This window comes from Ctenocephalides felis, unplaced genomic scaffold (genome assembly GCF_003426905.1).
Source record: "Ctenocephalides felis isolate EL2017-DRISC unplaced genomic scaffold, ASM342690v1 CF-g0.4_SCAFFOLD_01170, whole genome shotgun sequence".
Taxonomy (NCBI): domain Eukaryota; kingdom Metazoa; phylum Arthropoda; class Insecta; order Siphonaptera; family Pulicidae; genus Ctenocephalides; species Ctenocephalides felis.
In genome coordinates, this window is record NW_020537324.1 from 54,084,809 (window position 1) to 54,099,584 (window position 14,776).

Here is a 14,776-nt window from a genome sequence, read left to right on the forward strand (position 1 = left end):
TTTTGAAATGGACAATTAAATGTACGGAACAGATAATTTTATTGTTTCCAGTGAAAAAAAATTAAATATAAAAATTATAATGAACTGGTTGGTATTGGTAGTTTGCCTTGAGACAAGTTACATGAATTTCCCGATATGTGTAAACAAACGACTATGGATATATGTAAATAATCGACTTAATCAATAAAAAATAAATTAATTTATGAGTGATTAAAAGTATTCCGAGTAGATTTATTACACATAATTGAAAACAAACGAACACATTAACTCGGAGTATTTTCTGAAAGCAAATTTTCATAAATCAACAATTTTTAAAATTGAACCCATTACCGTAGGACTTTAATGGTTTAGTACGGTCATTAAGACTAAGAACTCTATCGTTATACTAAGTAAATCGTCTAATTTTAATTTTAACGAACGTCGAAAAAATTACTCATTTTCTCAAACATCGGTAAATTTTTAAAATAAAACTACTTGTCGTAAGGCCGTAATATTTCAGTAAGTTCTATAAGACCATGATATATATCGCCAAAAAGTTCCATAAAAATAGGCTTAATTTTTTTTTCAACAGTTAATTACAAGAAAACGGCTCGGTAGATTTTCACTTAGGAGTAATCAGTATCATTCCCAACTAATATCTTTCGAACAGTTTTTGATTTTTTAAAATCGATTCGGTAGTATGAGTTTAAATGTGAACGAAAAATTTAACACTTTTTTCCAAATTACAAAAAAACGGCTCGGCCGATCGTCACACACAACTCAGAAACGATAGTCTTCATCGGGATACATCGAATCAGATTCGATTGAGAATGGCTTGAAACATCGAAGAAACTGGCTTGAAACATCATAAAATTAGCGAATCGTTTTTTTATGAAAACATCGGAAAGTTATATTATAAAAGTAGAGCATGTTATTAATCTTTTTCAACATCACTTATAGAAGACATCAAAGATTTAACAAGACAAATATAAACGATCGCGAATATATAAAGGAAAACAATGGAAAACTTTCTTCGGGACGAGGTCGACGTACCACCCACATAATAAAATTATTCATGAACAGCACACGACGATGAAATATATAAAATTATATGCTTCTAAGCGTAACATCAAATGATAAAATATTAAAAATTATCATTTCATTTTCTTCATATCACATTGTGATTTCCGTTAATTACAAAACGCGTATTATATGTTGTTGTTTACAAATAGCATTGATATAAATAGTACTATTTAGTGTATTTTAAATTTTTAATTCAGCATAAACTTTATTATATATGTTTGTGTCACTATTTTCCTTTCCAAATATTCCATGGCATAAATGATTTGCAAGCACATACTAATTTAAAACAAGTTATCAAATTTCATTAACCGTGATTGTATTAAATCGTAAACTATAAGCATAGATATAATAAAAGTATTTATAATCAATGTCCATGATAATATGTAAAATAAATGATAATAAATGAAATTAGTAACAATTAACTCTACTAAAAACTTGCAAAGAAACAAACTTGAAGTTGAAAATTTACAATAATTAGTAATTAAAATATTATTATCCTAATTGTAAATGTCTCAAAAGTGGTTATAATTTATAACTTGGTAGTATTTTGAGAAAAAAAATAAAGAAAATAAAAATCATCCAGCACCTTTATATAGATCATTCATTCGCATTCAAAAGCATTTGGAAAAACTTCATTTGAAAACTATAAACAATTTATATATAAAAAGAATAATGTTTCTTTTACGGTTTCCTTAACCCTGGAAACTCGATACCTTTCTTAAGGTCCAGATTTAAAACTTGAATCTGTAATCTTGAAGATCCTACCAAAATAAACAAACTGCTCTTGCAGAGAAAGAAATATTCTTGCTTTTTAAATTTTCTAATGAGATTCTTCTCGCTTTTGATATTTTCTAGGAATAACATCATGTCGAATACAGGGAGATAGTACTCATATAGAAGCAGATGTCGTGCTCTTACAACTTAATGATATGCTTTCAGATTTCTAAACACAAGGAAGGCAGCTTTCTAATTTTTTTAAATATTTGTTTTGCCGACTATCACCTCCTATTAAATAGTGCATCTTAATTGCAGTTTGTTGTAATATTAGTAAAGTATAACCTGGCTACGCCATGCCCATAGATTATTTTTAATTCAAGGTGGACAAACGAAAAGAAGGTCACGCTGGCGTTTGCATATTTATTATTTTCTTCATTTATTTATTTATTTACAGATAAATTCATAACAATAATATTTGGGTTCGTGAGTTGAGTTAAACTCTAACTCGAAAAAGAATACTTAACGAGAGGATTGCCAATTTGCAACACATTACTCAAACCAACTATTAGAAATGCAGACATATTTTTATCTACGTAAAACATCAGGATAATGCTAAAATTGTTTGGATATTAGGTATTTTAACCGTTTTCGGTGGTATGTATCTAACCACCACGGCAAGTTACTATTCAAATCGTTGCATTCATACATCATAAAATGAAATTATAATTATAACATAACTTTTATACAAAAATAACACTAGATAATGGTTTAATATTGTTGGCACACCCTAAACCTAAAAACTGTGTTCTGCTCTATCGACGGAAAATAATTTCGAGTACTACGATAGCGATCTCCAAATTTAATTCGACCGAAAAGTGTTAATATAATTGATTATTCGTAACCTTGACAAAATTATTTGTGAAAACCTTTGTAGCAATTAAAAAACTATACGCTAAATATAATTTTTTATTGACTAAATAAAATATTTGCAGATATCGAGACGTTCACGCAACTTGCTCAAATGATAAGAATGTCACTTAGTCCACTCTACCTGTATGTTAGTATATTACATAAAAATTAAAGCAAATTTTCGAAATGTTAGGAATATATTATGTTTTATATGGGGGAAAGACTGGGTGCGGTTGTGCCACTTTTTTTTTAATAAGCCATAATTTTTTTAAATTTACCAGTTAGCTACGAGAACACTAAATTAAATGGTAATTTAAACATTTCAGTATAGTTTAGCTTTTACGACAAATGTCACTACCTTACCCTGGCACAACTGTACCCAGTCTCCCCTATATATGTTAACGAGATACTGCAAAGTAGTATATTCTTACTCTTATCTCGACCAGAATTTTAAAGAGTGTTGACAAACTAATGAGAAAGATTGAAGGTAATTACCGCCTACACATAAGAACGGAGAAAGCACAACTTTTCAAAAAATATGGTGATGATATAATTGCCAATAAGGCTCCTGTGATTTGTTTCCGAAACACAGGTTTCAAGTTATTGGGATCATGGAATCCAGAAGTTGGTAACAATAAGTTACGTTTACGTCAAAGATTTGTTTATTTAAAATTCGTGTGCCAAATAAACACTATTTCCATTTGGAACACCAGAACAATTCCCTTTTGATTTACTTCTTCCAAAAACTAATAGACCATCACTAATAGACTGATTTGGACGCATTTATTGAACCGAGTAATCAATTCCTTAGAATTCAGATTCAGGCTAATTTCCATGATTGTAACTTTAATGATATAATTATTACCTGTGATGGTGGTGCCATCAGCCCGACAGCAAATCCAGCCACAAGTCTTCCGGCCAGTAAGACAGCATGCGAAGGAGCGCATCCGAGCAATACCCAACCTCCTATGAGTGGAGCGACCGAGATCTGCAATGCCCTCAGTCGGCCACAGCGGTCCATTAGAGAACCCGAAAGAAATGACCCAACTGGAGACGCCAGAGAATGCACAGATGCTGAAAACAAGAAAAGTAGATTTATTTATTTATTTATTCTCAGTTACTTTGTTATAATTAATGATTGAATAGAGAAATGTTCTATGTAAATAAAAGAAGAATGTTTACAAAATTGAAATGTTTTGAAGTAAAAATAAGTTTATATATAGAAAATAATTAGATTTGGAATTATACCAATATGTAGCTGAGTTCTAGTGGGTGCATTCTAGTTTTTTAGAAAGTCAACAGCCATAAGGGTAAAAATTGGGATGGATCGTCAGTCTTTCTGTAGGCCTGATGGTCGTGAACTATATTTCATTTAATATATGTACTATCATTAAGGGGCACAACTAGTGTGAAATTTTCAAAAAATCGAATTTTCAATTTTTCCATATTTCGATAGGTTATACATACCTTTAAAAAAAACATACCAAAATTTAAATCGATATCTTAAATAGTTTTTGAGTTACAGTTGAGTTATAGTATAACGATCATTTTATCTTTAAACGCGTTTTTCTCGAAACAGCATTTTCCGAATCTGGTGCAGCGATTACTCAAAAACAAATGATCCGATCACTATCGAATTTTTTTACATGTTCTATATATAGTTCTCCGTAAAATAAACTATCAATTTTTTGATCGGATTAAAATTGGAATTTTGGCAGCCCAAATTCGACTTTTTTTTTTTAAAAAAAAACGCCGTCATTTTGTCAATTTTTGATTTTTTTCTTTATCGTAGTTCATTTTACAGACAATATTATCTAGTTTAACGAGATTTTTTTTTTTAATTTCATCAACGTAGAAGGCCGGAATCACTGCAGCAGTGAAGGGCCTTTCTTTTGTCGCGCCGTTGGAGATCGACGATAACTTAAAAAATATTTAATTTTTTTCTTCAAAAATTTTACTATGTATTCTTAAAACATGTGTAAATATATTCCTAAAATTTTGAAATGATTGATAAAGTAGGTTTTTTAATATAAATTCTCAAAAATCACATTTTATTTAGGCGGTTACACTAGTTGTGCCCCTTAAGTAGATTGGATAGACGATAGAGCGTATCATTTGTAAATTGTGAGCACATGTAGGATATGTTGCAGAAGAAATGTGTTTAGAAAGATTTCAATTCAGTTAAAAATAAACAAAAAATAAATGATTAGAGATTTTGTTGTCGTTTTCTTTATCGACACCACTTGCTCACTTATAAATACAACTATCCTCAATAATGGGGTAAATCACTTTTTTGTAGAACTTAATTAATTGTGAAATAATGAATTTTTGAAAATTATTTTTACTTGATTAGATAGAGGAATAGTTACAGCATCTATTCATCGTCATTTCGTAGAAATATAACCAGTGATTCCCAAGATGATTTAAAAAAAACTAGCTCCCCTATTCTACTACTACTGCTGTGAATGTCGGTAAAATTTGGCAGTATTTCCATTTATTCCTTTAATCTTCATGATTGATTTGTAAGAAATAAGTAAACACACGAAAACATTCGTAATTTAATCAACTTGCAGTAGATGTAACGTTTTGTTGACAGAAGTTTACAAGAACGTGCTTTTGACGAGTCGGTCTATTCCAGAAAAGATTTAGAAACAATTCGGGCTTAACGAATTGTATATTTAACGTAAGCTGATATAAACAAAGTATATATTTCATATATATGGGAAATGAAAATTTAATTTATTTTCAAGTCATAGCTTTAAGCAAAGACTTAAAAAATAATTGTATGTATTTACTTTAGCTTTTATATTATACGTTGAATATTACTAAGACGGAGAAATTGTTTCAATTCGTTCTGAATAGCCTGAATTTGGAAAAAGCATGTAATTTTTTTGCAACAACTAACTGAAATTTATTTAATGGTTCAAATTTGTTCGACGATTTTGATGATAATTTGTGTGGTTATCGAATTCATGGATTTATTGATTTATTGGTTTAATCATAAAAAATTATCAAAGTTTGGAATAAAATTAAAAAAATATAAAATAAATAAAATATCGTTATAGTATCTAATTAATTTATATATGCGATGAGCAAAAATTGTTTCCATTTATCCGCATAATATGGGTCTTATAATCTTAACCGTTTTTCCGTAAGCTCAGCAAATACCTAAAATTGTGATTAGCAGAATAATTTTAGATTAAAAATCTAAATATCAAATTTGCCTTGGCTTATTAGCTGTAGACATCTTAGCTTTGTTTCTCAAATATTTTTTCAAGAAAATTAAAGTTGGTTGAGTGTGAATATTGAAACTATTCATACAATACCATTTACACAATCATATTGTAATTCTTAGGCCTAAAAGAGAATACTTCTTACTTCTAAATAAACGATTCCAATTTGCAATATTATAGATTAAAATTGTCTAAAAGTAAATAAACTACAAAGCAATTTTAATGTTAAAGATATATTCAAGTAAAAGAATATTTTCCGAGTTTACTAACACATTGTAGTATAACTTACCAATCCAGGAGCCCATATCAGCATCTGTTGCCAAGGAGTCATTCCTTTCTTGAAGTTGCGGCAGCAAAACAGCCGAATAACCAATTGGCATACCACAAGCTGCAGCAAGCAGCAAAACCGCCCCAGTTACGTAGCACTAGAAAAAATCCATTAAAATATTATTCTATTCAATTGAAAACTAATAAATATTCGAGATAAATTGTGGTAAACTAAGTAATTACCATTTCATCAACACATTAACTAATAATGTGATAAACAATATTTACGTCAAGTAACCGGATTGTTTCTGGGTTTTTAATAGAAAACCAATACGTTTTTTATTTAATGAGATATTTAATTAATGTAATAAATGTATCTTGTTTAAGGGGGTTGTTCTTTTTTTATTTTTCTTTGTTTCGGTTTTGAGATTTTTTGATATTATGAAAGCTAAAAACCTTAGAATTATTTAAAAAAAAAATCATCTCAATATCTATTTTTTTGACGAAGTTATAGATATATTTATCTCTATATGTATGATCCTCTGAAAGCGTTTTTTATCGCTCCGCGAGCTATTGTATGCCAGCTGCCTCTTTTTCATTATAATACCTCATGCACATGACCTTTTTAATGTGTCAGCATCTTTGAACACCATGGTGTATTTCGTACATTAAATTAAATGGTGTATTTAGTACATTATATTAAAAACTTTAAATACGTTTTTCTCAAATTGACTTTTTTCAATGCGGTGCCACAAATTAAAAAAAACTACAAGTCGGATCGACTTGCATTTTTTTTAATTTGTTCACCACTGCAATACCTAGTCCCCCTACCTCAAACAACTTGATAACATTACGCAAAAAAAATTTGCGAAGCTTCTCGCCCCAAAAAAGGCCTTTTTGGACACTTTTTTTTAAAATAGCTGCCATTTTTTTCCTTCTTGCTGTTTTTCTTTCATTTTGGTAGGGGGACTGGATTCAAACTTCTTCTTCAACGTAGTTTCTTTTTTTTTGTTTCGGGCGATGCGCAACAGATTTATCTGTGGCACCGCAAAAGAGATCGATTTTGCAAGACCGACTTTGGCGCCCCCTGGTTAAAAAATGACGGCGCAAAAAAAGAAGAAAATCACGTAATATTCTATGACTTTGTAATTTTTGTTTAAAAAAAACCGCATGTCTCTATGATAAATACATTTCGAGAAAAACAAAAACAAATATCTTGCATTTTTTGTAACAAAAAAAGAACAACCCCCTTAATACCGTTAAACAAAATCACAATGCGTACATAATTCATAAAAGCAATAATAAAGGTAGAGACTCTTCTAAGGATGAGATAGTTTGAAATATATCTGTGAAACTATAGACTCATGTTTAAGCAATCCACAAATTTAAAAAAAATGCTAAGAACACAATTATGAATTGACCGGTAAATACTATATTTACCGATTATTAAGTGTTCTGTAAATATTTTTATTGTGAATTAGACGCTCATATAAATTAATTTTATTCAATAATATTACTGAACCTTAAACGCTAAATTTTATGCCATATTGTTCAAAAAAGTAACAAATTACACCTAAAATTTTCATAATTTACGGTGAAATTTGTATGCAAATTTATAGTAAAAAATAATCTACGTATAATTCATACATTGATTTAAATAAAAAACAAGCTTTAAAATGCAACAGTTTTCGACAAATTGTGTAAGGCAGTTTTTCCAAATTTTCCATCCATTTATGTCAACATGTCTTGATGTTACGTTGAGTTCATTGGAGTGTGAAATAGCTTTTTCAAATAATGACTATTAAAAATTGATTTTATATTTGAATATGAAGAAGTAAATATTTTGATCAATATTTCTGTTTGTATTTCAAAAAATAATTATATAGCAGTACAATTTATTCATGCGTTACTAATTTGTAGAGTAGATATGTAATTTGAATCTTTTGTATCGATCGATTGGCCCGTTTTCAAAAAAAGCTGACTATGATAAAATATTATTTGAATTTGAATATTAAATAACTCTTTCTTCAAAGTTCTAAGATTTCGTTAATCAGTATACCAAAAATTTCATTTGCATTCAATTTTAATAGTATGCGAAAAAGTAAAATACAAAAAAGCATTGATTATTCATTTCCATCATTCATAAATTCATTGATTGAATATTTCTACGTTTTTTAACACAAATATAATAAATAATAATTTAACTTCGTAAAAGAGTGGGTAAGTGTATGGCCCAATTTACTTAAAAACTTTTTTTTTGTAAATTAGAAAAAAATTGAAACTCTGACATTTTTGCATATTCAGCTCCGTATCTCCGGAATAGCTAGACCTGCCTTTGCTAAAACCTAATCACCATTTCTATCCATCATTTCGAATTGAACGTTTTTTGAATCATTCAAATCGAATACTCCGTTCTCTCAGAAACTCGATTTCTATTTTCTGCACTCTCTGCTCCGTATCTCCGAAACGGCTAGACCTGCCTATGACGAAAACCAATCAGCACATCTCCATATCAATAGGAATCAAATATTTTTTAAAACATTCAAATCGGTTGATCCGTGCGCCCAAAAACGAGGACGAAAAAATGTATCTATACATACATACACACACACGCATCCAGCCAAAATGTTCAGAAACCTTCAAAACGTGAAGATATGCATAAATTTTCAATTTCGATTTTTAGACGATCATAATAACGTACCCTATGAGTAGATAATTAATACATTGCCATATATAACACAATAAAGTTTGAAATATAGGAAGGTGTAAATTTCAAATTCCTATTGTCACGATTTTGAAAGTTGCACTTCTAATTAAAAGTCGATATATCAACATATATCAGGTAGCAACTTGTAATAATGCAAAATACCACTTGGATTCAATTTTCCTTAAAATATCACTTTAATTTTTTACGGTATATTACGTTATAAATTAACGTATATTACTTTAATTTCACCCCTTTCAAAACAAAAAAGCTTTAAGTGCATTTTATAAGAGTCTTGTATGTTCATCTTATATTATCTTATAAGATGCCATAAAAATTTACCAAACTCTCCATTGTCATATTGCATAACATCAATCTATTTCTAAACATTGTTTGATATAATAGTGATTAATAAAGATTCAATTGGAATCAAATGATGTACCCAAAGAAGCCGACAGTTTGTAATAGATCACTTGTTGATTGGATACATTTCAAAAAAATCCACGTCATAGTTAACGATGCGTTAATGACACACACATGGTAGGAGTTGGTACACATTTTAGTTTATTAGTTTATTTTGTTTTGTGTACATTGTATGACATTGCTTCTCAAACTGAACTAAATGAAATATAAGAATGGTTCAAGACAAAAGACAATGTGTTGTTTGTATTTCATCACCTTTGTTTGACAAATTGAATCGTCTACTATTGCATTCAAACTAAGATGTATCATACCTATGATGTATCATACCCCTCGGTATAAGAGTTAATTATTAAAATAAAGAAAAAAATAGGTTTTTAACTTCCCGTAGAGCAAGTTTTAGTAATCGCAATGAAAATCGAAAATGAAATTTTTTATATATTTTTACATTTCAGAGGTTTCTGAACATTTGGCCATACTTTAGAAAAAATGGATGTATGTGTGTATCTGTGTGTATGTGTGTGTGTGTGTGGATACAAATTTTTCGATGTCGATGCCATACACCACAAGTCTATAACTATTTTCTCTAACACAAGAGTGATGTGGCAATCTAGTCAGCCATGAGATCATAAAAAAAAGGATGTATGTGTGTGTGTATATGTGAGTGTGCGTGCGTATGTGTGGAGACAATTTTTCGTACGGATTAACGGATTTGAATGGTTCAGAAAACATTCGATTCATATTGTGAGCCGGTTAGTTTTGACGAAGACAGGCCCAGCGGTTTCAGAGATATGGAGCAAAAAGTGCTGAAAATGTCAGATTTTAAGAGAACAGATCAACCGATTTGAATGATCTGAAAAATATTCGATTTATAACATCAGGAAAAATGGTGATTAAATTTTGGCAAAGGCAAGTCCAGCCGTTTAAGAGATATAGAGTTAAACGTTAAATGCAAAAAATGGCAGTTTTTGGGAGAAGTAAGCATCCGATTTGAATGATTCAAAAAACTTTGATAGCATACAATGAATCTGGCTATGATAAATTAAACATAAATAATAAATACATATACCAGAGCAAGATTTATGATAGTAGTAAAAGTTGACATTTATGTTAGTTTTGTATAATACATATTTAAGTTATAATTTTCAATATTATTATATTGTTCAACCTAATAATGACACTGCATCGCATTGATTAAAATATTATAGATATTATTAAATAAAATCTTTTTTAAAATCATAAAAAGAAGGTGGATTTCTTTGTCCTTCACTGGCTGTCTCTTTTTCGGGCAAAAACGACTAGGTGACAATATTTTGGAAAATAGCAAAAAAAATCATAGTTATTTAAAATGTATTATTTATTGTGCTGTAGTTGGTTTCGTTTTCACAACATAACTGCTGAAAATCAAATTGGACCTTTGTGTCCCGCCCTAATATATACATGTAATCAAAAATTAAAGTAATAGTAAGCATGATAAATAAAATAAAATTTTTAGAAGTAGCTAAAACCATTCATACGTTTTCTTATTTTTTACACAAATCTTAAAATCAAAACAATTAATAAAATATGTGGCAAAACATTTGCAAGATGTGCTATTCTCCATTTTTCATTCTATTAGGGCAAATTGTAATATTTTTCTTAATACAACTTTTATAAATGTTCACAATATGAATTATAAAAATTTTATGATTAGATAAAACCAAAAACTATTATTTTATTGTAATTAGTATTGTCAGGAACTATATATTCTAACAAAATTCATTCGGCAATATAGATGATTCATATTAAGATTTTATTTTCATTACACGAGTTATTCAACTACTATTTCCATATTTCTATTAAACATCAGATTCTGCGGCTTATTTACATAATTTTTTATTATAAATTGATTTAGATAAAACTTGTGACTTTGGTTGAACACGCGTTTTGCAAAAGCAAATATTAAAGTTTATTTGTACTAAAATGTATATTAAAATACAGCACAACCGAAAAATCTGATTTTGAAAAATCGAATCATTATAAAATTATAGGATCGCAATACTATTGTTTCGATATAACTTAAAAGAAAATAGCTTTTAGAAAGGTAGTTATTGTTCAATATTACATTATATTTCTAAAAACATTTTTTCCCTTCTAAAAGTAACTTCTTTCTAAAGTTTCAATAGCTAATATACCAATAGTTAGAATCCATATACATCTGTGGACTCGTCCACTTGCAGCGCAAACATAGAACTTTCCTTTATTTTGTTTACCCTACTATTATTTTGTTTATTGATATTTTAATACTATTTGATGCCATCCCTTGTTACCCCTCTAGAATCTCCGTTTTACCCCTCCGTTTTACCCCCAGGTTGGGAACCACAACCATATAGCTTTTCAGCCAACTTTTTTTTTTAAATTATCTATAATAACAATTATTCATTGAGCAGTAAAGATACAATGAGGATCATACGGCAATGATAAATTTTATTAGGTTTGAATTCATTCAATGATCATTCATTATATGTTTGTTAAATATAATATTAAAAAGACAAAGAAAGAAATGTGTTAAATGTCGTACTGATGAGTTTTTGGACCAAAATTCTACAAGAATATTAATTTTAATTTAATCTGTATTTGCATTACCATAATATTTTATGTGTTATTAGGTGCAAAAAAATCTTAAATAAATTAAATAGATTTTTTTTTTACTATAAGCAAAAAACGAATTTTATATTAAGCAAAATAGATGATATTTGTTAATTCGTACTTTCATAAAACATAATATCCACAGTTTTACAAACTTCTACAAACTAAAGTGTGGTCTTAATGAGAGCGAATGTCTTTTAGAATATGATATCTTGATTGTGGGCACTCTACTATATTAAAAAAACGCGGAAAATTAATCTTAATTAATAAATCAATAAGAAAATTACGTCGACTAAATATTCAATTAATTTTATTAGCAATAGTGTAGAGAATCTACTCTACAAAATTATATGTAATATAATAGAAAAACGCTCTAAACATTTTATGTATACGACAGAAACCTAATTAGTATCCTCACCATACTTTTATTCAGTAAAGTACGTAACATATATATCGTCTGTTATAATAATAAACAATTCTGCACAAAAATGTGCTGAAAAAAGGCCAGGGTTAGATTTGACCTATTTCAAGTTAATAATGTAAATCATTATATTAGCATTCATTGATAATGAAAATTTAAAATTCGTGTACTTCACGCAAACAATTGAAGAACTGAAACATTATTTTTAACAAAATTTGATTTTAAAATTTGTGTTAATTATAGGTCTTCTAAGCGTTAAAATTTAATATAAAAGCAGCTAAATTTGTTCAAATACCATCAATAGAAAAAATGTTTAATAATCAATATTATAATTAGTAAAATAATACATATTGAATAATTTTAAAAAATTCTTATAATTAAGTCTTAGCAAATTAGTGGAACTTTCCGTACCATAATTAAATATTCGAAGAATAAAATTTAGTAAAAAATTTTTTTTTTGCCGAATATAAATATATTTTCCAAAATATTCAGAAACCTTCTAAACGTGAAGATATGCAAAAAATTTAAATTTCGATTTTTGGTCGATTTCAATAACTTACCCTACGGAAAGTTAATTAACTATTCTATTAAGGGCGAATTTCTATTTCTGTAAGTCAACATTTGTCCAGGTATTTATTAACATGATGAACTTAATATTTGATGGCTAAATCCATTGCACTAATGTGCCTAAATAATATATAATAAATAATAAATTATCTAATAAAAAATATTAGATAAATTTAATTAGAAATTGGCAATTCGAAGTAATAGATACTTCTAGTGGTTGAAGAATAGTTCTTGTAGTGGAGAAAATTTATTCGTAAGTAGTCTTATTAGGATCTTTAAATATATTCAGATAATATTGCTGACATTAAAATGACACCATTGAATACAAATATTCAAACCCATTTTACAAAATTAAGAATACTTCTATCTTCCATCCCATACATTTTCGAAACCGCCAATAGAACCGCTGATTAACAATCGTAACCTTGGACTATTTACATACCAAAATTTATTAATCAAACACTATTTGCAATGCCAATTAGAAAGCCGACATTTTTGCGATGTTATTTAACAGCTGATAGAGGCAAGTATAAACTATATTAATTATATTTACAAATTTGTATTATGTTCTCCTGATTTCGTTTTGGTATTCAAAGCGCAAAACAAGCGTGCCTGGCTTATTATGCAATGCTAATTAGATTTGTTTACATGATATATACGAATGATTTGCAAAATTTATTTTAATAAGAAGTATTTATTTATTGTAATGAAAGGTTTTTTGTAGTGAGTTTTTTTATATCAATAGAAGCAAATAAATGAGTTACCACAAACACAAACACTAACTGGCGTGTTTTCCATACACTTTGCTTTATATAGAGAAGTCCCGTTTACTGATATTTCACGTACACTTTGTATAGTTAGATAAATATTGTAGAATTAATACTAATTATAGCTATTATTAATATGTAACAAATATATCAGATGCGATAGAAAATAGATAAAAACAACAAAACTGTTAGAGTTCCATACGTTTCGGGGCTCCATTTGACTCTTTTTCTGTAAATAAACCAGCCAAAAATTATTTGGAAAACACAAAAAACATAATAAACCAAATTAAATGAACCAATTCGTTCATAAGCTTTGGGTCAAAATGGACGTCATTTATATGTTAAACTAGATGACCCGACAGACGTTGTCCTGTCCCACATCTACATTTTTTCATATCCTATACTAATATTTACCGTTCAGTTGAAAATAATAATTATTGTTTTTCGAATTACTATTTACACAAATATATGAGTGATGTTAAATGTAGAACTGCTTCAAATAAAATGATGACTCTCAATTCCCACAGTTAACACTTTAATTATCCCTTTAACAAATATTAAAATATATTCAATAAAATTGTATATTAAAAATTGTACACTGCAATTTATAGAACAATTTTATTTCCAATAGCTCAATTTATATTAATGCCTAGGGTTGGGTTACACAATATTTTTATTCATACCTGTAGATATGGAGGAATAAATGAATGATTTTTTGTTTATTCACGACTAAAACATTGATTTTCCAAATTTTTCACACAAAAAATCATCGTCTGCCTTTGTGATGTATTTATAGTAATAGCATAAGAACTCTTTTAAAAGGTTTAACAAATTCAGAAAGAATTAATATATAGCATTTGCGGTAAAGTTACAATATCCTGGGAATTTTCTACCTAAAAAAATTGCTTCAATAACATTGTCTATAATTTTTATAATTTTGTATCATAATTTAAATGGCTTTTAATAATTTTAATATCTAAATTATTACTTAAGTTCATATTTGAAGTAAATTAAGTTGACAAATCCTGTTCTCGTGTGCTCTATTCAACCTACGATCAACAAAATTATTGCAGTGCAGTCG

At 28.5% G+C, this 14,776-nt stretch overlaps 1 protein-coding gene across 1 annotated transcript in view; it reads right to left on the minus strand.

Annotated features, from left to right (window-relative positions):
* Nucleotides 1-14,776, minus strand: part of LOC113367390 (facilitated trehalose transporter Tret1-2 homolog) — a 51,655-nt gene that overhangs the window by 11,516 nt on the left and 25,363 nt on the right. Inside the window, exons 3-4 of the mRNA XM_026609002.1 lie at nucleotides 6,211-6,346; nucleotides 3,554-3,762 (exon numbers count right to left, since the gene is read on the minus strand). Coding sequence (XP_026464787.1) covers nucleotides 3,554-3,762; nucleotides 6,211-6,346 — 345 coding nt within the window. The remainder of the gene's footprint in view (nucleotides 1-3,553; nucleotides 3,763-6,210; nucleotides 6,347-14,776) is intronic.